The sequence below is a fragment of the Pristis pectinata genome, chromosome 11 (assembly GCF_009764475.1).
Source record: "Pristis pectinata isolate sPriPec2 chromosome 11, sPriPec2.1.pri, whole genome shotgun sequence".
Lineage (NCBI taxonomy): Eukaryota > Metazoa > Chordata > Chondrichthyes > Rhinopristiformes > Pristidae > Pristis > Pristis pectinata.
This window is the reverse complement of record NC_067415.1, coordinates 62,717,348-62,742,719: the sequence shown is the minus strand read 5'-3', so window position 1 is coordinate 62,742,719 and position 25,372 is coordinate 62,717,348. Positions and strand designations below refer to the sequence as shown.

Below are 25,372 nucleotides of genomic sequence, written 5' to 3'. Positions count from 1 at the left end.
ACATAGTACATGGGCCAAAGGGCCCATCTCCATCTTGAGTAACTCTATGTTATAGGGAATGGAAAATTATAATGATGAGAAAAAGATAAACAAGAGTTGTTTTCCTTGGAATACAGGAGACTGGTAAGAGAATTAATTGTGATGTATAAAATTTTGAGGCAGCTAGAGAGAATAAATAAGAAAGACCTAAGAAGAGTCAAAACCCAGGGAATATAGATTTAAAATAATTAAAGCATTAAATGAGGATTTTGTTTTCACACAGGAGTTGGTAGGGTGGTGGTGGAAGTCTGGAACTCAAAACGTGAAAGGGTAGTAAGAGCATTTAAACATAACTGGAATGAGTACTGGAAGAGGCACGATCTGCATAGACTGCAGACCAAGTGCTGGGAGGTGCGTTCTTTTGACAGGCATGGACACACCAGGCCAACTGATTTCTCTTTGCAACAAATGGATGATTTCTCAATCATCCATATCTCAACTGAACAAAACGAGAAATACACAACATCCAGTCAGAAGAATTTTTACCCAAGTTGGACATGAGACGACAATGTTATTTTCACTTTCATATCACAATAGTAACACTTACACAGTTCTCTTTTTAACACAAGAGCGCCCTATGGCAATATTCTTTACTCACAGTGGAATTTCCCCTTCAAACTAAATATGCAATGAGAGCAAACACTTAAATTGAGATACTGGTTCAGATTAACACAGTGAAAAAGTTCAGATTCAAGATGAAATAGAAAAGTGTTTCCACTCAAGTTTAATTAATAAGAGTTAAAACCAGATTAAGTAATTTTAGAGAATCAAAGAAACTTATGACATAGGAAGCCAGCCAAAACAGACTTTGACTAATCCCTTTTTCCAATTCTTGATCCATAGCTTTGCAAGTTATGACTCTTCTATTGTTCATCCAGGAGCTCCTCAAAAACACCGGTAAAAGTTTCTGCATCTACTACCTTTTCAGTGAGCTTCAGATCCCCACTACTTGTTCAGTGAAAACATTTTACTCAACATTTTTCTCAAACATTATTAACTTATATCTTTGCAGGACTAGCATGACCTCCTTGTCTATGCCTCAGGCAATAAGGGCAAGTACAGAAAAGCTCCAATAATCCACTATCTGACCAAACTGAGTCAAGAGATGGAGAATCAAAGGTAAGCAGGAGTGTAAGAGTCGGGGAGGGGGAGCAAGTGGAGGAGTGGAATCAGTGAGTTACAACCTATTTCTGCATCATATGATTTTGGAAGCAACAGTTCAAAATTAGTTACAGAAGTTGGTCTGTTCAGATGCTGGCCAGAAATCAAGTCTTAGTGTAAAAGAGCAGAATCAATAGAGCTGGGACTGCTGTGATTCAGATTTTTGAATCAATAACTGAACAACTGCTCTTCAGAAATTAGCTATGAGCCTAAACAAGAATCCTAGAGCAGGGTCCCAGTCCAAATCAAGTCTAAATCAGTTGTACCTAAAACAAAGAGCCTACTGTTTACTGCCAACCATGCTGTTGTTTGCCTGACCAGCTGACCAAAGGAGTAATCTATGCCAGGGGATATGAGCATGATCCTAAGTGAATACTTCTCATTGGAATTCACTAGTGAGAAGGATATGGAGGCTGGAGAGTTAAGGAATGGGATACACTGATATTCTGGAGCACAGCTTTATCAAGAAGTAAGTATTAGAAATATTAGAGCACAATGGAGTGAATTAAGCCCCAGGGACTGAAAGGATGTTTCCCAATTGTTTCAGCTAACAAAATATTTATCTGAACATAGAACACTACAGCACAGTACAGGCCCTTTGGCCCACGATGTTGTGCCAACATTTTATCCTGCTCTAAGATCTATCTAACCCTTCCCTCCCACATAGTCCTCCATTTTTCTATCATTCATGTACCTATCTAAGTCTCTTAAATATCCCTAATGTATCTGCCCCCACAACCTCTGATGGCAGGGCGTTCCACGCACCCACCATTCACTGTGTAAAAAATTTATCTCTGACATCCTCCTTATACCTTCCTCCAATCACCTTAAAATTATGCCCCTCCTGTTAGCCATTTTCGCCCTGGGACAAAGTCTCTGACTGTCCCCTGAGTCTGTGCCTCTTATCATCTTGTACACCTCTATCAAGACACCTCTCATCCTCCTTCTCTCCAAAAAAAGCCCTAGCTCACTCAACCTATCCTCATAAGACATGCTCTCCAATCCAGGCAGCATCCTGGTAAATCTCCTCTGCACCCTCTCTAAAGCATCCACATACTTCCTATAATGAGGTGACCAGAACTGAACACAATACTCCAAATGTGGTCTAACCAGAGTTCGATAGAGCTGCAACATTACCTTGCGGCTCTTGAACTCAAAACCCCGATTAATGAAGGTCAACACACCATATGCCTTCTTAACAACCCTATCGACCTGCGCAGCAACCTTGAGAGATCTATGGACATGGACCCCAAGATCCCTCCGTTCCTCCAGACTGCTAAGAGTCCTGCCATTAACCTTGTATTCCACCTTCAAGTTCGATCTTCCAAAGTGTATCACTTCACATTTTTTCCGGGTTGAACTCCACCTACCACTTCTCAGCCCAGGTCTGCATCCTATCAATATCCTGTTGTAATCTACAGCAACCTTCTACACTATCCACAACACCACTGACCTTTGTGCTATTAGCAAACTTACTAACCCACTCTTCCACATCCTCATCCAAGTCATTTATAAAAATCACAAAGAACAGGAGTCCCAGAACAGATCCCTGCGGAACACCACTGGTTGCCGACCTCCAGGCAGAATACGCTCCATCTACCATCACCCTCTGTCTTCTAAGGGCAAGCCAATTCTGAATCCACACAGCGAAGTTTCCCTGGACCCATGCCTCCTGAATGCCTCCTCCCATTTATCTGAAAGACCAGAATTCCATATATGCAGTCCCCAGTGCCATTATAAATTACGTGAATCTTTCCAGTCCAAACTAGAGACCATCAAAATTTCGGCTTTTAAAATTTTTCAACTATTGTTTAGGTTTGGGAATTTGAAATGGAAAAAGGCACTATATAGAGTAATAGGGTCACAGAGGCTTACAGCACAGAAACAAGCCCTTTAACGCACCATGCCTAAACCAACAATCATGTTGTAAGAGTACCTGCCTCCTCCATTCACTCAGACAGTGTGCTCCAGATTCCTCCTGGTGAAAGAGTTCTTATTCCAATCCCCTCTAAGCTTCATCTCCCTTACCCTAAACCCCATATCCCTTATCCTAAACCTACGCCCTCTAGAACATAGAATAGTACAGCACAGGAACAGGCCCTTCAGCCCACGATGTCTGAGCCGACGATGATACCAAACTAACTAAATCTATCCAACTGCACATAAAGTCATAGAGTCATACAGCGTGGAAACAGGCCCTTTGGCCCAACTTGTCCATGCCAACTGTGTTGCCCAGCGAGCTAGTCTCATCATCCAGTGTTCAATCCATAGCCTTCTAAACCTCCCCTATCAATGTACTTATTTAGATAGCTTTTAAATGTTGCTGATGTGCCCACCTCAAGCACTACTTCTGGCAGCTCATTCCAAATACGCAGCATCCTTCGCGTGACAGAGCTACCCCTGGTGTCCTTTTTAAATCTCCCGCCTCTGATTTTAAACCTATGCCCTCCTGTTTTTAGCAACAAAAAACCTGCAAAAAAATAATGTGCTTTCATCCTGTCTATGCCCCTCATGATCTTATATACCTCTGTCAGGTCACCCCTCAGTCTCCTATGTTCCAGGGAATAAAGTCCTAGCCAATGCAACCTCTATGTGTAACTCAGGCCCCCAAGTCCAGGCAACATCCTGGTAAATCTTTTCTGCCCTCTTTCTGGTTTAATAACATCTTTCCTACAACAGGGTGACCAAAACTGTACACAATACTCTAAGTGCAGCCTCACCAATGTCTTACATATCTACAACGTAACTTCCCAACTCCTATACTCCTTGCCCCGACTGATGAAGGCTAGCATGCCAAATGCCTTTTCACCACCCTATCTACCTGTGATGCCGCTTTCAGCGAACTATGCACTTGCACTCCTAGGTCCCTCTGTTCCATAACACTCCCTAGCACTTTACCATTCACTGTATAAGTCCTATCCTGGTTTGATCTCCCAAAATGCAATACTTCATGTTTATCTGGACTGAAAGCCATTTGCCAATCCTCAGCCCACATACCCAGCTAATCAAGATCCCCCTGTAATCTTTCGTACCCTTCTACACTATCTACAACACCACCTATCTTAGTATCATACGCAAACTTACTAACTATGGGAAATACATTCCCATTCAAATTGTTTTTATAAATTGCAAACAAATGTCCCAGCACCGACCCCAGTGGCACACAACTAGACACAGGCCTCCAGTCTGAGAAGCAACACTCGGCCATCACCCTCTGCTTCCTCCCACTGAGCCAATTATGAATCAAATCGGCTATCTCCCCCAGATCCTATGTTGGTATATCCTGACCCTCAAAATCCCCTCCAGCAACCTACCTACCACCATTGTCACACTCATTGGCCTGTAGTTTCCTGGCTTGTCTTTGCTACCCTTTCCAGTCCTCTGGAACCTCACCCGTGGCTGTAGAAGAAGCAAAAATCTCTGCAAGGGCCTCTGCAATTTCTTCTCTAGATTCCCACAAGGTCCGAGAATGCACCAGATCAGGCCCTGGGGACTAAGACACCTTAATGCACTTTAAGGCCTCCAATACCTCCTCCCTGCTAATTTGGATGTGGTCCAAGACATCACCACTCATTTTTCCCATTTCCTTAGCTTCCATTATTTTCTCCACAGTAAAAACTGAAGAGAAGTATTCATTAAAAATCTTGGAGACACAAGAGATTCTGCACATGCTGGAATCTGGAGGAACCACACAAAATGCTGGAGGAACTCAGCACATCAGGCAGCACCTATGAAGGGAAATAAATAGTCGACATTTTGGGTCGAGACTATTCATCAGGGCTCCTGATGAAGAATCTCGACCCGAAACGTTGACTGTTTATTTCCCTCCATAGATGCTGCCTGACCTGCTGTGTTCCTCCAGCATTTTGTGTGTGTTGCATTAAAATTCTCACCCTTTTCCTTTGGTTCCACACATAGCCATGCTGATCTTTAAGGGACCTGGTCTCTCCCTAGCTACCCTTTTACTCTTAATGTACCTATGGAATCTCTTGGGATTTTGCTTCAACTTACCTGCCAGATCCTTCTCATATCCTCTTTTGCCCTCCTAACTTCTCTCTTAAGTGCACTCTTACACTTCTTGTAGTCATCAAGAGATTCACCTGTTCCCAAATGCTTATGTGTAATATCCCTTTTTAACCAGAGCCTCAATATCTTACAGTGTATATCCTTCTATTATCTGCCTATTCATCTGTCGAAATGTCTCTTTAACATTGCAGACATATCTGCTTCCATCACTTTCTATGGTAGTGCGTTCCAGGCACTTCCTACTTATGTAAAAAGCTTGCCATATTTAAAGGAAAATCCTTTAAATTTCCCCTCTCAACTTAAAACTAAGTCCTCTAGTATTTCACATTTCCAACCTGGGAAAAAGACTCCCTACCTGTGCCTCTCACAATACTTCTATCAGGTCGTCCCCAGTCTCTGATGCTCCAGAGAAAACAATCCCAGCTAGTCCAACCATTCTATTTTGCTAATATTCTCTAATCCAGGCAATATTCTGTTGAACCTCTCCCCCACCCTTTCCTAAACCTCCATATTCCCCCTGTAATGTGGCAACCAGAACTGCACATAATACTCTATACATGGTAGTGTAGCAGTTAGCGTAATGCTATTACAGCACCAGCAACCCAGGTTCAATTCCTGCCGCTGTCTGCAAGGAGTTTGTACGGTCTCCCCGTGTGTCTGCGTGGGTTTCCTCCGGTTTCCTCCCATATTCCAAAAGACCTACAGGTTAGGAGTTGTGGGCATGCTATGTTGGCGCCGGAAGAGTGGCGACACTTGCGAGCTGCGCCCAGCACATTCTCAGTAACGGAAAAAAAAGATGCATTTCACTGTGTGTTTCGATGTACATGTGACTAACAAATAAATATCTTATCTTATGTGGCCTTACCAAAGTTTTATACAACTGCAACATGACTTCCCAACTTTTGCCCTCAATATCTCAACTAATGAAGGCAAGCATCCCATTTGCCTTCTTTACCATCCTTTCTACTTACATTGACATTCTGAAGCAGCTATGAGCTTGCATCCCAAGATCCCGCTGTACATCAATGCTCTTAAGTGTTCTGCCGTTTACTGTATACTTTCCTCTTACATTTGACCTCACAAAGTACAACACCTCATACTTGTCCAGATTAAACTCCATCTGCCATTTCTCTGTCCACGTTTCCAACTGGTCTATATCCTGTTGAATCCTTTTACAATCTTCTTCACTATGCACAGCTCCACCAATTTTTGTGTCATCTGCAAACTTTCTAATCAGCCCACCGACATTTTCATCTGAAACATTTATATAGATCACAAACGACAGAGGTCTCAGCCTTCCAGAACACCTCTGATCACAGATGTCCAGTCAGAATAAAATCCCTCCACTGCTACTCTGTGACTTCAATGGCCAAGTCAATTTTGAATCCAATCTACCAAATCACCATGGATCCTATGTGCCTTAATCTTATGGATCAGCCTCCCATGAAGCACCTTGTTGAAAGCTTTAGTACATCTACTACCCTATCCTCATCAATCATCTCTGTCACCTCCTCAAAAAACTCAATAAAGTTGTAAGCTATAACCTCCCCTGCACAAAACCATGTTATCTCTCCTGAATAAGTCCAGGCTTTGCCAGAAGTGAGTGGATTCTATCCCTAAGAAACTTCTCCAATAATTTCCATCTTATTGATATAAGGCTCACTGGCCTCTTGTTTCCTGGTTTGTTGCTACAGTCCTTCTTAAACAGAGGAATAACATTGACTATTCTCCAGTCCTCTGGGGCATCTCCTGTGGCTAAAGAGGATATAAAGATCTCTGTCAAGGCACCAACAATCAACCTCCTGCAACAAACAATCTGCCAAAGGAACTCAGCGGGTTAAGCACTATTTGTGGGAGGAAAGGAATTGCCAATGTTTCTGGTCGACCCGTAACATTGACAATTCCTTTCCCCCCATAGATGCTGTTTGACCCGCTGAGTTCCTCCAGCAGGTTGTTTGTTGCTCCAGAGGGAGTCCCAGTCAATATAGGAGAAATCAGCTAGAGCTACCCTGTTGCTTTTACATCTTCCCATAATCCGCCTACATATCTATTCCCTTACCTCCTGTTAACTAGTGGGAGGCCTATAGTATAACCCCATCATAGTGATTGCACCTTTCTTATTCTTGAACTTTACCCACGTTGCCTCACCAGGATGTCCTCTCTAAGTCCACTGTAACATTCTCCCTGATCAGTAGTGCAACTGCCCCACCTCTTTTATATCCTCTCTATCGCGTTCGAAACATCTGAATCCTGGAATATTGAGCTGCCAGACCTGCCATTCTCTCAAGAAAGTCTCTGTTACAACATTGTATTTACATATACCAATCCAGGCACTGAGTTCATCAGCCTTACTCATAATACTCCTTGCAATGAAAAAAGACACTTTAGCCCATCTGCTCCATTGTGCTCATTAACCCGGCCCTGCCTGTCCTTTCTTTCAGACTTACTTGACCTAACCTCTAACTTCCCCTCAATCCCTCCACTTTCTGACTTTATACTCTGGTTCCCACACCCCTGCCACAATAGTTTAACCTCCCCTGCACAAAACCATGTTATCTCTCCTGAATAAGTCCAGGCTTTGCCAGAAGTGAGTGGATTCTATCCCTAAGAAACTTCTCCAATAATTTCCATCTTATTGATATAAGGCTCACTGGCCTCTTGTTTCCTGGTTTGTTGCTACAGTCCTTCTTAAACAGAGGAATAACATTGACTATTCTCCAGTCCTCTGGGGCATCTCCTGTGGCTAAAGAGGATATAAAGATCTCTGTCAAGGCACCAACAATCAACCTCCTGCAACAAACAATCTGCCAAAGGAACAGTAGCACTAGCAAACATCCCTGCGAAAGTATTGGTGCTCCTCTGGTTTAGGTACAACCTGTCCTTGTTGTATAGGTCCCACCTGCCCTGGAAGAGACCCCAATAATCCATGGACCCGATGCTCTCCCATCTGCACCAGCTCCTTAGCCACGCATTAAACTGTATTATCTTCCTACTTCTTGCCTTACGGGCATGAGGCACCCTCTCCAAAGCCATCACATCCTTCCTGTACTGTGACAACCAGAACTGTAGATAATATGTGGTTTAAGTTTTAGATACCTCTACTATGAGGGAAAAGATTCACCCTATCTCTGCCTCTTGTGATTTTGTACAGCTTTATCAGGTCATAAAGCTGACTGACCTTTCAGTAGGAGAACATTTAGGGAACAGTGACCACAACTCCTTAAGTTTTAAGATAGCCGTGAATAAGGATAAGTATGGACCTTATGGAAGAGTATTAAATTGGAGCAGGGTAAATTACAAGAGAAATCCTGGAAATTATAGACTGTTAAGTCTCATGTCAGTGCTAGGGAAGCTATTGGAGAGAATTCTTTGGGATATGATTTATGAGCATTTGGAAAAGCATGGCCTAATTAGGAACAGTCAGCATGGCTTTCAGCAGGGCAAGTCAGGTCTTGAGATTTTCCTTAATTTTACCTGTCAGATCCATCTCATACCCTCTCTTTGGCCTCCTGATTTCCCTCTTAAATGTATTCTTAATCTTTTTATAGTCATCAAGGGATTCATTCGTCCCCGACCTCCTACACCAATGCATGCATCCTTCTTTATCTTGACTAGAGTCTCAATATCTCTCATCAGCCAGGGTTCCCTAAACTTACCAGGTTTACCCTTCAACCTAACAGGAACACGCTGCCCCTGGTCTCTTGATATCACACTCTTAAAAGCTTCCCACTTGCCAACCCAGACCAAACCTGTGCTGCACCTGGCAGGAATATCTTTAACAGCCTCGTGCTGCTCAGGGACACCATCGCCTATGTGCAGGATAGTGGGGTGGACATCTGCCTGGTTAGCTTGGACTAGGAGAACACCTTCGACAGGATATCACACATGTACATGTTGGACATGGTCTCCAAAATGGGTTTTGAGGAGGGAATCAGGAATTGGATCCAACTGCTCTACACAGACATCAGTAGCACAGTCCAAATCAATGGGTGGGAAACAGACAGCTTCCCCATTGTCTGGAGTCAGGCAGGGCTGCCCTCTCTTTCCTGTCTTGTTCGTGTGCTGCATAGAACCCTTTGCTGAATCCATCAGGAAGGACGAGAGCATCAGAGGGGTGACGTTGCCAGGCAGTGAGGGCAGCCAGGTGAAAACCTCCGTGTACATGGACGACATCACCGTCTTCTGCTCGGACCCAAGGTCAGTTCGCAGATTGATCAGCATCTGCGACCAGTTTGTGTTGGCATCAGGGGCCACAGTTAACTGCACGAAGAGCGAGGCAATGCTCTTTGGCAACTGGCCCCACCGATCCAACGTCCCCTTCACCGTCAGGCCTGACTACCTGAAGGTGTTGGGGATCTGGTTCGGAGGGGCTGGGGCGTGCAACAAAAATTGGCTGGAGCGGATTGGGAAGGTGAAGCAGAGACTGGGACAGTGGGAACAGTGCTCCCTCTCAATAACTGGGAAGAACTTGGTCATCAGGTGTGAGGCGCTCTCAGGGCTGCTATACTTGGCGCAGGTGTGATCTGTTCCTTGCTCCTCTGGCTTGGAAATCACCTGTGCTGTCTTCCGGTTCATCTGGGGATCCAAGATGGAGCGGGTCCGATGGGACTCGCCATACACAAGTCCCTGGACAATGGGGGCAAAAGTGTCCCCAATGTCACCCTCATCCTGATGACCACCTTCGTCTGTGGCTGCATCAGGCTGTGTATGGAACCAAAGTATGTGGGCACCAAGTGTCACTATGTGCCGAGGTTCTACCTATCCCCGGTGTTGCGAAGGATGGGCCTGGCCCTGTTGCCGCTCAACGCCCCAGTCAGCTGGATGTTGCCGCATGACCCATCCTTCGTAAAAAAGTTCTTCCAGACCAACACCTTTGACCACAAGTCTATCAGGCAGCAGCCAGCACAGAACATCCTGCAGACACTGAAGAAGAAGGTCTCGATGGATACTGTGGGGTGGTTCCCTGAGCAGACTGTCTAGAACATCTGGCAGAATGCCTCATCGCCAGAACTCACCAACAAGCACCAACACCTCGCTTGGCTGGCGGTTAGAGGGGCCCTCCCAGTCAGATCCTTCCTGCATGGTCGAAACATCAGTCCAAGTGCGCGCTGTCCCTGGAGGACTGCACTGGCGACGAGATGGTCGCCCACCTCCTTGTGGGCTGTGGGTTTGCGAGGAGGGTGTGGCGAAAGATGCAAGGGTCCTTGTTGCATTTTATCCCCAGCAGCTGGTTAACAGAGGATTCTCTGATCTACGGGCTGTTCCCGGGGACACACACAGAGACGGGTATCAACTGCTGCTGGAAGGTCATCAACTCGGTGAAAGACGCCCTTTGGTCTGCCCGAAGCTTGTTAGTCTCCCAGCACTGCCAGATGTCCGTAGGGGAATGCTGCCGACTGACACATTCCAGGCTGCAGGAGTACGTGCTGAGGGACACACTGAAGCTGGGTGCAGGCAATGCAAAGGCTCGGTGGGGAAGGTCTACAGTTTAGGGTTCTTCTGCCACTGGAGAGGGAGGGGTGGGGTCGGGCAAGAAAGCCCCATATTGTAAATACAGGATTGGGGTAGCACCCCAGGGAGCCACACGAGTGGCAACAGTGCAGTGGTTTTTATATAAAAAGGTAACACTAATGATTGATCCGTACATGAATGTAAAGGTTTGCACTGTTTTATTGTTGTATATAGTGTTTTTTATGATGAATAAAGTTTATTTTGGAATAAAAAAAATCTTTCCTGTCCCTTCAAATGGGCTCACCCAATCGACTTCTGCTAGATCCTGCCTAATTCCCCCAAAATTAGCCCTGCTCCAGTTTAGGACCCTGTCCTAATCTTTTCCATCACCACCTTAAAACTAATAAGAGTTATGTTCACTAGAGCCAAAGTGCTCCCTGACTGCCATTTCAGTTACTTGCCCTGCCTTATTCCCTAAGAGGAGGTCCAGTATTGCACCTTCCTGAGTAGGACCCTCTAGATATTGACTCAGGAAACTATCCTGGACACATTTCACAAATTCCACCTTGTCCAGGCCAAGTCAATACCGGGGAAATTAAAATCTCCCACGAATACAACCCTATTATTACAGATCCACTAAATAAGCTGAAATCATAATTTCAATTGTATTCTCAATCAAAAAGCAGTGAATCTAGATAAGTAAATGGAAAGTTTTCCAAACCGGTATTTAAATTTCATTACATGAACAGAGTACATTTCATCGACAGACATTAGGAAAAGTGTAGCTAAGTATAGCTAAACTGAAAAAACATTGTGCCCTTGTCTATGAATATTTTTAGAGAACTGACGTTGATAAACTGTCAACAACCTGAGATCTGGAGAGACAAGCATAGATCACCAATTTTACTTAAGTTATCCTGAAAGCCAAAGTATGGCTTGCAATTATGAAACGTACAGCAGAAAACTGGGATAACACAAATGTACAGATGTGATTAGTTGTGAGTGAAGCAACAAGCATGGTAAATTTATACTAAAGAACATGTCCCAGACGTATAGTTAGGAACAACATGTGAAATGATTAATGTAGTCCAGATGAGAGAGACAAGTGATTAAATCAAAGCAATGATATACTCTACAGGAAAACAGATTTTGAAACAATCAAGACGAAAGCAAGCAAATAATTTAGAAATTGGTGGTCTGGAGTTAATTGTGAGAACTCTAAGCTGTCTTCAAGATGGGAAGTTGCAAGAAATAGTATTAGCAGATAAAAGTAAGCTTATTGATCAATAAAACTTACAAAGACATTAGAGCTTGTGAAGAGACCAATTCACTTTTACACACTTCTACACACATTGGGTTGTGACCTATTTGTGCCCATCAGCTCTCTTGGCATTGCACTGAAAGCAACAATTGGAAATTATTTGCAGAAGTTATCAATGAAGTATAGACATAAGCAAGAAAACAGGTCTTAGTATAGCAAAGCAGAATTGATAAAAGGATTAGGGAAACAGGTACAATTGCAATGTTTAAAAGACATTTGGACAGGTTCATGGTTAGGAAAGATTTAGAGGGAATTGGGCCAAATACAGGCAATCGGGATGAGCTCGCATAAGGAACTTGGTTGGCATGGACAGGTTGGGCCAAAGGGCCTGCTTCCATGCTATATAATTCCCTGACTTATTAACTCTATAGTTCCAATAGAATCTGGAAGAACAGCAGAAATGAGCCAAGAAATGACAGATGGAATTTAACTGGGACAAGTGTGAAGTGTTGCTTTTTGAGAAGTCAAACCAGGACAGGACCTAGACAGTAAATGGCAGGGACCTGGGGAGAGCTGTAGAAAAGAGAGACCTAGGGTGAGAGAAAAGTGACAACACCAGTGGACAGGATGGTGAAGAAGATGTTTCATGTTTGCCTTCATCAGTCAGGGCATTGAGTACAAGAGCTGGGAAGTCATGTTACACCTGTACATTGGTGAGACCACAGTTCTGTTCATCTATCTATAGGAAAGATATAATTAGGAAAGAGTGCAGAAGAAATTCACTAGGATGTTACTGGACTGCAGGACTTGAGTTATAAGGAGAGACTGGATAGGCTGGGGCATAACTGATGCATAACTCCTGCATGAAGTTCAAGAAGTTTCAGTACCCCTGCTACTTTTCATACAAGGAAGTGCTGCTTTAAACAAAAACATGCTTATACTGCTGCACCAGGATTAGAAATTTTGATTTGATAGAAGTGAATGGACTATTGTGTTTTAACTTTCCAAAAATGAAGCTACTAAATTTCTTGGTACCAATCACTAAGGTGATTTTGTTGTTTTCTCTGTTTGCCAAAGTAGTTCTGGGTCCTCCATACATATATGATAACATGGAGGAGCCCAGACATTGACAGTGACATCAAATTGTATTTGCAAACTTGTATCCCATGTAGAAGTAGATATTCACAAGATAAATAAAGCCTGCTTCAACACTATCTAGTCAGGTCAATGATAGTAATGGATCCTCCTACAAGCAGGCCTTTTTATTTACTCCTCACTACCTCATCAACTCTACTGCTCTACCTTGCTGTAGATTTCCCCCAGACCCTAACCCCTTGGTATCCCAAACATTTCTTGCCCCAGCACCTCATGACTCCCACAAAATACCTTAACCTAAGCCTTCAGGTTTCAATTCTCCCCATTCCCTGAACCCACCCTGGGGCCCTCATATATCAGCAATCTGCAACCTGTTCAAGTGCCTCCACTAGCTTCACAGTGATCTTTCCTCTACTAATGCAATGGCAGAGGTAACAAAGGAAAGACCTGAGGATATAGGGCAGACCACTAAAGACAATTCCTTTACAATGGTATGATGTTTTTAGAATCCTCTGTTCAAGGGGGTTGAGGAAGATCAGTCATTAAGTATACTCTGGCTGAAATCAATCTTTTAAGGAAATCATTGGGAATTAAGAAGGAAAGTAGAATTGATGTAGGATCAACAATGATTTTGCTGCACACCAGAGCAGGCTCATGGTCCATGTGGCCTAATCCTGTTTATGTTCTTATGTGCTGGGACTAAAACATTCACACAAAGGAACGAGAAGTCCAATAGAGTGATAGAGTTACGTAACATGGAAACAGACCCTTCGGCCCAATTTGTCCATGCCCACCAAGATGCCTCCCTGAGCTAGTCCCATTTGCCTGCATTTGGCCTGTATCCCTCTAAACCTTTCCTATCCATGAACCTGTCCAAATATCTTTTAAACACCGCAATTGTACCCACCTCTACCACTTCCTCTGGCAGCTATTTCTATATACCCACCACCACCTGTGTGAAAAATTGCCCCTCAGCTCCCCTTTAAAGCTTTCCCCTCTCACCTTAAGCCAATGCCCTTAGTTTTCGACTCCTCTACCCTGGGAAAAAGACTATGACAATCAACCTTATCTATGCCCTTCATGATTTTATAAATCTCCGTAAGGTAACCCCTCAGCCTCCTTTGCTCCAGGGAAAACAATCGCAGCCCATCAATCTCTCCTTGCAACTCAAGCCCTCCAGTCCCAGCAACATTCTTGTGAATCTTTTCTGCATTCTCTCCAGCTTAATGCTTCCTTCCTATAGTATGGTGACCAGGACTGCACACAATATTCCGGGTACAGTCTCACCAATGTCTTGTACAGCAGTAACATGATGTTACAACTCTTGTACTCAATGCCCTGTCTAATGAAGGCAAGCATACCATGTACCTTCTTCACCACTTTGTCTACCCATGTCATCAGTTTCAGGGAATTATGTACTTGCACCCCTACACCTCTCCCTGTTCTACACACTCTGCAGAGCCCTGTCATTTACTGTGTAAGTCCTGCCAACTTTAGAACTGCTCTGATGGCTGGAGCCCTGCAATGTGTGGCAGAGCATGCTTCATTATTCATAACTTTCTGCTGTATGCTGCTTCGTCTTGTCATTACCTTAACAGTAGACAGCTAAGGACTTGGAAGAGGGGGAGAGGAGGAGGTGGAGGGGGAAGTGAAAATTAAGATGTCGGATTTGTGGGGACAAGGGATTAGAGGAGTTGGGGAAGGTGAGAAAAAGGAGACTTCTGTCTTTTTTTCCATCACCAAACTGCTGAAGGTTTTAAACCACAGATGTTTTTGCGGGGTTGGGAGCAGGAGGCAGGAGAGCTATAGCTTACTAGTGATCCATAATAGATAATTTAACTGATCTCTCGCTCATCCTGCAAAGCAGCCAGGTTAATGTAATGTCAAGTATCAGTCGCATGCAGGTAAGCGGGTTGTCAACATAATTGAGAATAGAAGAAAGAATTTGAGAAAGGTTATTAATAAACAAGTAGTTCCATGGAGAATGTTAAACTTCAATTTTGATTTAATTTCAGAAAAAGCTTTCATTCTACATTTTCTTTTTACCTTATCCCAATAGCATGTGAGATCTTGTAAGTGAACTGAATAGACATTTTCACTGTTATTCACACCTTCGTTGGGTTTTTTAATTTCGTCAAGGATCAAAAATTCCTGTTGAATTCACAAAACAGAAGTCTATTACAAATTACAAAATATTAACATTGTAAAAAACAATTTTAAAATATAAAATAATTTTAGACAAAAACAAAGAATTCCAGTGACACTGCTATTTTCTGTTTCTTTTTCAGGTTTTCTATCATATTCAGTATTTTGCTTCGAAACAATTTTTTGAATTAAAAATTGCTAAACCTGACAACAGGTTTTAAAAAAATACAGTTTACTAAGTTTGTATGTACACCTGTTCATAGAAATCCTGAACTATAATTTGACTCTAATAAACCTTGTCTTCAACAACTTTGTTTTAAATTAACATTCCTGCTTTTTGAATGCAGAATTTCAGTGACAATGGCTTCTTTCAGCCTATAGGTAATTTAATTTGCATCAAGATGCAACTGATACAAGCAATTTTTTTCTAAATAAATGAGAAGGACAATCACAAAACATCAGCTCCCTTGACCAAATAAGTCTGAGCTTTCAGCATTTTCAGCATTCATGCCTCATTTTCAGTTTTATAAATTCTGCTGATTATCAGTCCATTTCCACAATTCCAAGAGCAAAGCCATGCCTACCTGAGCTAGTCCCATTTGACTGCATTTGGTGCATATATCTCTAAACATTTCTTATCCATGTACCTGTATAAATGTCTTTTAAACATTATAATTCTACCTGCCTCTAACACTTCCTCTGGCAGCTTGTTGTGTGAAAAGGTTGCCCCTCAGGTCCCCTTTAAATCTTTCCCTTCTCACCTTAAACCTATGCCCTCTAGTTTTACACTCCATTAACCTGAGAAAAAGACAGTGACCATTCACCTTATCTAATCCCCTCGTTATTTTATATACCTGTATAAGGTCACCCCTCAGCCTCCTATGCTCCAGGGAAAACAGCCCCAACTGTAGTGAGTTGGTTAGAAGGCAAGAGAATGGTTACATTCTGCTCATGATGGTATACAGAATTAATTAAACTAGTAATTAAATAACTAACTAAACTAATGCCTTCTGCCCACACAGTGTCTATATTCCTCCATTCTCTGCACTTTCATGTACATATCTAAGAACCTCTTAAATACCTCTATCATATTTGCCTCCACTACCACCCCTGGCAGTGCATTCCAGGCACCCACCACTCTCTGTGTAAAAAACTTGCCCCAGATATCTCCTTTGAACTTACCCCATCTCACCTCAAATGCATGGCCTCCAGTATTGGACATTTCGACCTTGGGAAAAAGATACCAGCTGTCTACTCTATGCCTCTCATAATATTATGAACTTCTATCACGACTCCCCTCAGATACTGCTGCTGTAGAGAAAACAACCTAAGTTTGTCCAACCTCTCCTTATACTACATGCCCTCTAATCAAGGCAGAATCCTGGTAAACTTCTGCACCTTTTCCAAAGCCTCCGCATCCTTTCTATAATGGGGCGACCAGAATTGAATGCAATACTCCAGATATGGCCTAACGAGAGTTTTACAAAGCTCTTCCTGATCCTTGAAGTCAGTACCTTGACTAATAAAGGCAAGCATGCCATACGCCTTCTTCACCACCCTATCTACCTGTGCAGTCACTTTCAGGGAGCTATGGACTTGGACGCCAGGATCCCTCTGTACATCAACACTGTTAAGGGTCCTGCCATTTGGTACATTTGACCTCCCAAAATGCAACACCTCATATTTGGCCGGATTAAACTCCATCTGCCATTTCACTGGCCATAATTGTAACTGCTTTATCCTTTGGCAATCTTCTACACTATCCACAACACCAACAATCTTCAAATCATCTGCAAAGAGGATGTGACAGGTGGTCTTCCCCAGGCTGTGTATTCTGGTCTTAGTTTTTCATTACATTATTGATTCCACTGTCGCCACAGCTCTCCTGCCTCTTCTACCACCATACAGCAAAAGCATCCATGATCCACAAACTTCCCTCTGGCTCTACTTCTTTGAGAAACCATTGTCTTCTCCAGTGTTCAGAAGTCAATACAGGTTCTTATATTAAAAACCTACATTAAAAACAAGAAGATAACTAGGGAGAAGGCAGGTCCACTCAAGGATAAAGGAGGGAATTTACGTTTGGAGTCAGAGGATGTGGGCGAGGTACTGAACGAGTACTTTGCATTGGAATTCACCAAGAAGAAATATATGGAGGATAGTGAGATTAGTGTGTGTCATGCTAATGTGCTGGTAGTTTTGAGATTAAGGAGGTGGTGCTGGGTCTTTTGAAAAGAATCAAGGTGGATAAATCCCCAGGGCCTGACGGGATATATCCCAGGTTATCGAAAGAGACAAGAGATGTGATTGCTAGGCCCTTGATGAAGATCTCTGTATCCTCTCTAGCAAATGGTGAGGTCCTGTAAAACTGGAAAGTAGCCAATCTCGTTCCTTTGTTCAAAAAAGGAAATAGGGATAATCCAAGTAATTATCAGCCAGTAAACCTCACGTCAGTGGTAAGGTAGCTATTGGAGCTTCTTAGGGATAGGATTTATGCGATTTGCAAAAACATGGCCTGATTAGCACCAGTCAGCATGGCTTTGTGCAGGACCGGTCATGTCTTACAAACTTGATTGAGTTTTTTGAGAAGGTGACAAAGGTGATTGATGAGGATAGGGCAGTGGATGTTATCTATGTGGATTTTAGGAAAACGTTTGACATGGTCCATCATGGTAGCCTCATCCAGAAGACTAAGATGCATGGGATCCACGGTGACTTGCTGGTTTGGATTCAGAATTGGCTTGCCCGTAGAAGACAGAGGGTAGTGCTGGAAGGGTGTTATTCTGGCTGGAGGTTTGTGACCAGTGATGTTCCACAGGGATCGCTGCTGGGGCCTCTTTGTGACAATATATAAATGACTTGGATGAAAATGTAGATGGGTGGGTTAGTAAATTTGCAGATGACTCATCGATGGCTCATTCCTGCTCTGTCTGAAAATGGTCAAGCTCTGAAATGACAACTTTCTAGAATATGCTATCCACATAACATTCAGCTATCCACATAACTGTTGTGTTGCCAAATGTTGCTCAAGGTCCAACATCTGAATCTTGCACTCATTCAGTGGACAACACTACCTGAACATGGTTGTCCTGGATAAGAGAAGCATCCTGGATTTCCCACACAGCACAGGATATGCATTCTGTGTGACCGATGAACCTGCCATGCCTCCATTTACAAGAAGAGTTAATATCCAACTCCTCACCCAGGTCATCATTACATTACTCCTGACTGTTTTACTGGTTGAATAGCCTGATTAATTATTAATTCAACCTTTCTTTAAAAACTCACCCTCACCACCAATTTCCCTTGCTCACCAAATTCCTATTCTTTACATACCGTAAAAGCTGCATTCTGTTGAAAATATACTCCATGCTACACACCCCATTTGAACCATTTCAAAGCGTAGACAGTGACCTTATCTGGATACCCTTATGCTGGAAATCCAGAATAAGAGATCATAACCTTAAAATTAAAGCTAGAGCCACATAGAGATAATGTCAGGCTGCATTCCTTCACTCTGTGGAAAGCAGAACATTTCTCCTCAAAAAAGCAGACTAGATTAATTCAAAATTACAAATCTGAGATTGGTAAATCATTAGGTAAAGCTATTTAGGTCATGGAATCAAGGAAAAACTGGAGTTAGTATAAAGGTTAGCCAGAGTCTATTTGAAATTGGAGGACGAATAGCCTGGTCCAACTCCAATGTTCCCAGCAGGGTCTTTTTTTATTATTTCTCCAACTTTCTGCTTGAGAAATATTCATTATATCTTCTGTGCTTACTGCTAGGATTGAGTACCGTAACCTGTAAAGCATTTGTTTTCTGTGCAATAATATCCTTCACCTTGTGCATGAAAATTCAAAGCAATAAATTTTCCCTTGCAAAGAAAAACTAGCATGAACTTTTATTTTCAATAGTTGACATACCTTTATCCTTCTTATGCTGATCAATCCCTCAGAAACAGTTTGAATAGCTGCTGGGAAGAATAAGGTGACTGTGAGTCTCACAGCACCATACAGTGATACTGTGACAAACACACGGCTTGCTGTGATAGTGTTGCCAAGTAGCACATACACCAGGAATGTAAAAAATAATATCATCTTGCTTGCTATAAGGAATGAGGCCATGTTCAAGGCACGCAGGTAAGAGCTTTGTAGAACCTTAGCAATCTCCTTCCTGAAATATAGAACACATTCATTTGTTTTCCTCACAATAATTTATTTATGTATGTTCATATTAAAAGGTTTTATTTAAGATTAAACACTCAGCTGAGGAACTGTTTTATCCAGTTTAAGTACACATTTACGTTAATTAATGAGACTGCAAGTGTTTCATCTTTTTATGAGCACAACAAAACCTCCCCATCCATAAGAACGTAAAATACGTATTTACTTTCATGGTGTTGCTTACTTCCATGACAAAAATAATCCTGTAAAATGTGTCAAACCATTGCACTGAGCATCAATGCTGTAATGCTAAAAAAACTACAGACACTTATATAAGCTGTAGGCAGCACAGTGGTGCAACAAGTAGAGCCGCTGCCTCACAGCATCAGAGACCCAGGTTCAATCCTGACCTCGGGTCCTGCCTGTGTGGAGTTGGCACATTCTCCCTGTGACTACCTGGGCTTCCTCCAAGTGCTTCCCAAAGGTGTGCAGGTTAACTGGCCGCTGTAAATTGTCCCTTGTGTGTAGGTGAATATTAGAAACTGGAGGGAGTTGATGAAAATGTGGTAGTATAAAAAAAGCAGGATTAATGAAGGATCAGTGTAAATTGGTGGTTGACGGTTAGCGCAGACTCAGTGGCCCAAAGGGCCTGTTTCTGTGCTGTACCTCACTATGACTCTATTTTCTTTCTTATTGTCCTCCTCCAATGTCCTTCCTTAAGACTCCCTTTCTGAAGCAGGGCAACTCACCCTGCATTACAATTCCACACATTACCCAGCCATCTCCCCTAGCCTTGTACTTAACTTTTGCCAATTCTGTCTTCTCCCTTAGCTTTGTACCTAACTTTTGCCAATTCTGTAAAAATTTGCATAAATAAAGCAGCCAACTGTATTCCTCTCCAGAATTTGCCTAATCCCATACCAAACCAGAATGACAACTTTTTCCCAGGGTTGGGGTACATAATAGGTTTAAGGTGAGAGAGGAAAGAGTTAAAAGGGACCTGAGGTGCAACTTTCTCACACAGCGGGTGGTGGGTATATGAAAAGAGCTGCCATAGGAAGCGGTAGAGGCGGGTACAATTACAATGTATAAAAAAAGACATTTAGACAGGTACATGGATAGGAAAGGTTTAGTGAGATATGGGCCGAAGACAGACAAATGGGACTACCTCAGGTAGACAACTTAGTTGGCATGGACAATTTGACTGAAGGACCTGTTCTCAGTGTTGTATAACCAATCCTTCCTATTGTGTGGCAATCAGAACTGCACACAATAGTCCAAGTGCAGTCGGACTCATGATTATTATAAAGTTGCAACATAACTTTCCACGTTTTATATTCTCTGTCAAGACCAACGGAGGCAATCATGCCACTTGCCTTCTTCAAGCTTGCTGATAATACCAAAAATAGGTGGAAGGGCATATTGTGATGAGGACACTGTGAATCTGCAAAGGGATATAGATAGATAGATGGACTGGCAAAACTCTGGCAAATGGAGTTTAATATGGGAAGTGTGAAATCATCCACTCTGGCAAGAGAAATCAAATGGCAGATTATTATCTAAATGGAGATAGTCTGCAAATGAGTCAAGTTCAGAAGGATCTAGGTGTTCTAGTGCATGAATCACAATAAGTTACCAGGCAGGTCCATCAAGTAGTTATGAAAGTAAACAGGATGTTGGTCTTCATTGCGAAGGAGTTGGTGTTTAAGAATAGAGATGTTCTGTTACAGTTTACAGGGCATTGGTAAGACCATACCTGAAGCACTGTGCATAGTTCTGATCCCTTTATCTAAATAACAATACAGTAGAATTGGAGGTAGTCGAAAGGAGATTCATTAGGCTAATTCTGTTGAGGGGTTTATCCTATCAAGAGAGTTTGGGTTTGAATTCCTTAGAAAAATGAGAGTGACCTTATTCAAACATATAAGATCCTAAATTGGCTTGACAGGGTAGATGTTGAGATGTTTCCACGAGTGGGAAAGTCATGAGCAAGGGAACATAGCTGCAAAACAATGGGCCAGTCGCTTAAAACGTAGGTGCAAAGAAATTTCTTCTCTCATAGGATAGTGAATCTCTGGAATTCTCTGCACCTGGGTGGTGGAGGTCATATCATTGGACATAATTAAGGTAGAGATAGATACATATTTGAAAAGTAAGTGAATTGAGGGTCAAGGGGAACTGGCGCAGAAAAGGAGTTGATGTCAACATATATCAGCCATGATGATATTTAAGGGTGGGGCATGCTTGAAGGGTCAAGTGGCCTACACTTACTCCTATTTTCTTGCATTTTTGTGTTTACCACCCTATCTACTGGTTTCAGAAAGCTATGGACTTGAACCCCAAGGTCCCTCTGTTCATTAACATTCCTTAGCAACCAAGCACTCACTATATCCTTTCTCTTATTTGCCTTCCCAAATTGCATCACCTCACACTTGTTGTGATTGGAATCCATCTGCTAACACTTCGCCCAACTTTCCATCTGATCTATATCCTGCCTTAGACAATTTTCTTCACTATCCACAAGACCACCAACTTTGTGTCATCTGCAAACTTACTCATCATACCTTTTACATTCACATCCAAGTGGTTAACATATAGCACAAACAACAGGGGCTCCAGCACCAGTCTCCCTGCGTACACCACTGGTCACAGACTTCCAATCAGAAAAGCATCCTTCTATCACTACCATCTGCCTTCCATCACCAAGTCAATTTTGTACCCAATTTTGGACCAGCCTACCATGTGGGCCTTTGCCAAATGCCTTATTAAAGTCCATACAGACAATGCTTAGTGTTCTTCCTTCATCAGTCTTCTTCGTTACTTCTTCAAAGAATTCACTCAAATTACTGAGATGATTTTTGCCATACAAAGCCATGTTGATTATCCCTGATCAACCCCTGCTTTTTCAAATGTACTTAAATCCAGTGCCTTTTCTCCAAAAAATTCCCTACAAATGACATAAGGCTCACTGGCCTGTGGTTACCTGGCCTATCCTGGCTGTTGTTCTTTTAGAACTACATGAGCTATCCTCTATCTTTTGGCACCTCATTAATGGCTATTGAAGATGCAAAAATCCCAGCTATCTCCTCCTGTGCTTCCCATTACAACCTGGGATGGATCTGATTTAGCCCTGGGGATTTATCAACCCTTATGCATCCCATGACATCTAAGACATCCTCTTTCTTAATACTGACTGCATCCAGATTATCCATGTGACCCTCCCTGGACTCAGTGTCTTCCATGTCCTTTCCTTGGTGAATACAAATGAGAAGTATTTATTCAGGACCTTGCCCACATCGCCTACTATGTCTCCACACATAGATTACTGCTATGGTCCCGAAAGCAACCCATTCTTTCCCTGGCTACTTTCTTGCTCCTGATATATTTTAGAATAGCTTGGAATTCTCCTTAATCTTACATGCCAAGGACATTTCATGGCCCCTCTCTGCCCTCCTAGTTTCTTAAAGTTCTCTTCTGCACGCTATATCTTCTTCATGAGGCTCTCTCGATCCCACTTGCCTATACCTAGCATATGTTTGCTCTTTTCATCGTGATCAAACATTCAATATCCTTTTTCATCCAAGGATTCCTAATCTTGCCATCTTTACTTTCATCCTTACCACAACATGTTTTCCCTGAACTCTTTTAAAAGACTCCCACTTCTCAGCTATCATTTTACCCAGAAGCAACTGCTCCCAATGTACTTTCCAAAAGTCCTTTCTTACCATGTGTGGAACGAATAGTGACTTTTAAAATATGTTTTCCCTATTTCGATGAGATATGCTAAAAGGCTGAAAAATGGTGAAAAATGTATCACCTTCTGGATGGCCATTATGCTTTGATTATGTGCTCAGACTTATTATTAAGTGGCTGAATGAGTGAGAAACCCAGGAACCATTATTCTCACACTATATCTGGGAGGCTTCAGAACCGACCCTGAGGAAAAGCTAATGGCTGTATCTGAAACATGAACCCATAATTTAAGCATAACAAAATCCAATACTTGCAGCAGTTGTTATACACTGAGATTTATTTATTTATATCTATGGACAATTCCAGAATTCTTGGACCAATTACCAAATTACAAATTACCAAAGATGAGGTATTGGCAGTCTCAAAGCACATTAAGGTGGATAAATAGTGCATCCTTGGACCTTGTAGGAAGCTAGGAAAGAAATTGTGGAGGCCCTTGCAGAGATATTTGCCTCATCATTAGCTATAGGTGAAATGCCGGAAAACTGAAAGGTGGCTAATGTTTAAGAAAGACAGCAAAGACAAGCCAGGGAACTACAGGCCAGTGAGTCTGACATCTGTAGTGGGTCAGTTACTGGAGGGGATTTTGAGGGACAGGATCTATTAACATTTAAATAGGCAAGTTCTAATTAGGGATAGTCAGCACAGCTTTGTGCATGGGAAATCGTGCCTGACAAATCTCTTAAGAGGTTTTTGAAATGCTAACCAAGAGGATACAAGAGGGCAGGTAGACTGGCTGCTCCGGAAGGTTTGATCACATAGGATCCAGGGAGAGCTAACTAAATGGATACATAATTGGCTTGATGGTAGGAAGCAGAGGGTGATGCGACAAGGTTGTTTTTCAGACTGGAGGCCTGTGATGTGCCACAGGGATTGCTGCTGGTCACATTGTTGTTAACTTAGAATATAGGACAGTACAGCACAGGAACAGGCCCTTCGGCCCACCATGTTATACCTAACTAAACTAGTCCCTTCTGCCTACATAAATTCACATCCCCCCATTCTCTGCACATTCATATACCTATCTAAGAGCCTCTTAAATGCCTCCATCATATTTGCCTCCACCACTACCCCAGCAGCACATTCCAGGCACCCACCACTCTGTGTAAAAAAAAACTTGCCCCGCACATCTCCTTAGAGCTTATCCCCTCTCACCTTAAATGCATGCACTCTAGTATTAGACATTTCAACCCCGTAAAAAAGAACCACTTGTCTACTCTATCTATGCCTCTCATAATCTTCTAAGTTTCTATCAGCCTCCGGCACTCCAGAAAAATACAATCCAAGTCTGTCCAACATCTCCAAATCAGAATCAGGTTTATTATCACTGACGTATGTGTAGTGTAAAAGGTCATGGCTGTCATGTGACCGTGACAACACTGACCCCTCTGGCTGGGATAACACCATTGAGCACATGACCGAAAGTGACACCACTCATTCAAGGTTTGGCTCCACCCCATTAGGTAAACACCTTTGTCCTTGCTGGACCACCCAGCCCCCCAGCAGTATAAAAGTGCTGCATGTTTGGTTTTCTATCTCTTTCCTGTCTCCGAGGACGTTGAGGTAAGCTGTGCACTACTTCAGGGCAGTTAGTTAAAGACTCCCGAGACCAAAGAGCCAACGTTTGTCCAGAATCAGGGTGTCCAAACATTGTATTGTCTATTCCTTGATCATTTGTACCCAGTTATTGTGTATGTGTGTGTGTGTGCACCTCACCCTCTGTCGCGATTTCCCTCCACATTCGCAATCTCCTGCTTGAGAGTGTGTGAGTGTGCATCTGTTCCCATTCATGCTGTCCCCACGTTTGTCTTTGTTAATAAACCATTTTTAAATTACAAAGACTGTGTGTCCAGACCTTTAACTTTAAGATACCAAAAGAACCTTTCTCACAACAGTATGTCATGAAATTTGTTGTTTTGCAGCAGCAATACAATGCACAGACATAAAAATTACTTATAGCACATGTCCTGTAATCCAGGCAACATCCTGATAAACCTCTTCTGCACCCAAAGCCTCCACATCCTTCCTACAATGGGGTGACCAGAATTAAATCAGATGCGGCCTAACCAGAGTTTTATAAAGCTGCAACATAACTTCCTGACTCTTGAACTCGATGCCTCAACTAATAAAGGTAAGCATGCCATATGCCTTCTCTACTACCCTGTCAACTTGTGCAGCCACTTTCAAGGAGCTATGGACTTGGACCCCAAGATACCTCATTTATTTAAACAATTTGGATGAGAATGTACAAGGCATGGTTAGTAAGTTTGCAAATGA

At 42.6% G+C, this 25,372-nt stretch overlaps 1 protein-coding gene across 4 annotated transcripts in view; it reads right to left on the bottom strand.

The window, feature by feature from the left end:
- abcc4 (ATP-binding cassette, sub-family C (CFTR/MRP), member 4) overlaps positions 1–25,372 on the bottom strand; it is a 353,844-nt gene that overhangs the window by 234,599 nt on the left and 93,873 nt on the right. For all 4 annotated transcript variants that reach the window (XM_052025926.1, XM_052025927.1, XM_052025928.1 and 1 more), the window contains exons 8-9: positions 19,103–19,352; positions 15,080–15,184 (exon numbers count right to left, since the gene is read on the bottom strand). In XM_052025926.1, the coding sequence (XP_051881886.1) occupies positions 15,080–15,184; positions 19,103–19,352 (355 nt within the window). The remainder of the gene's footprint in view (positions 1–15,079; positions 15,185–19,102; positions 19,353–25,372) is intronic.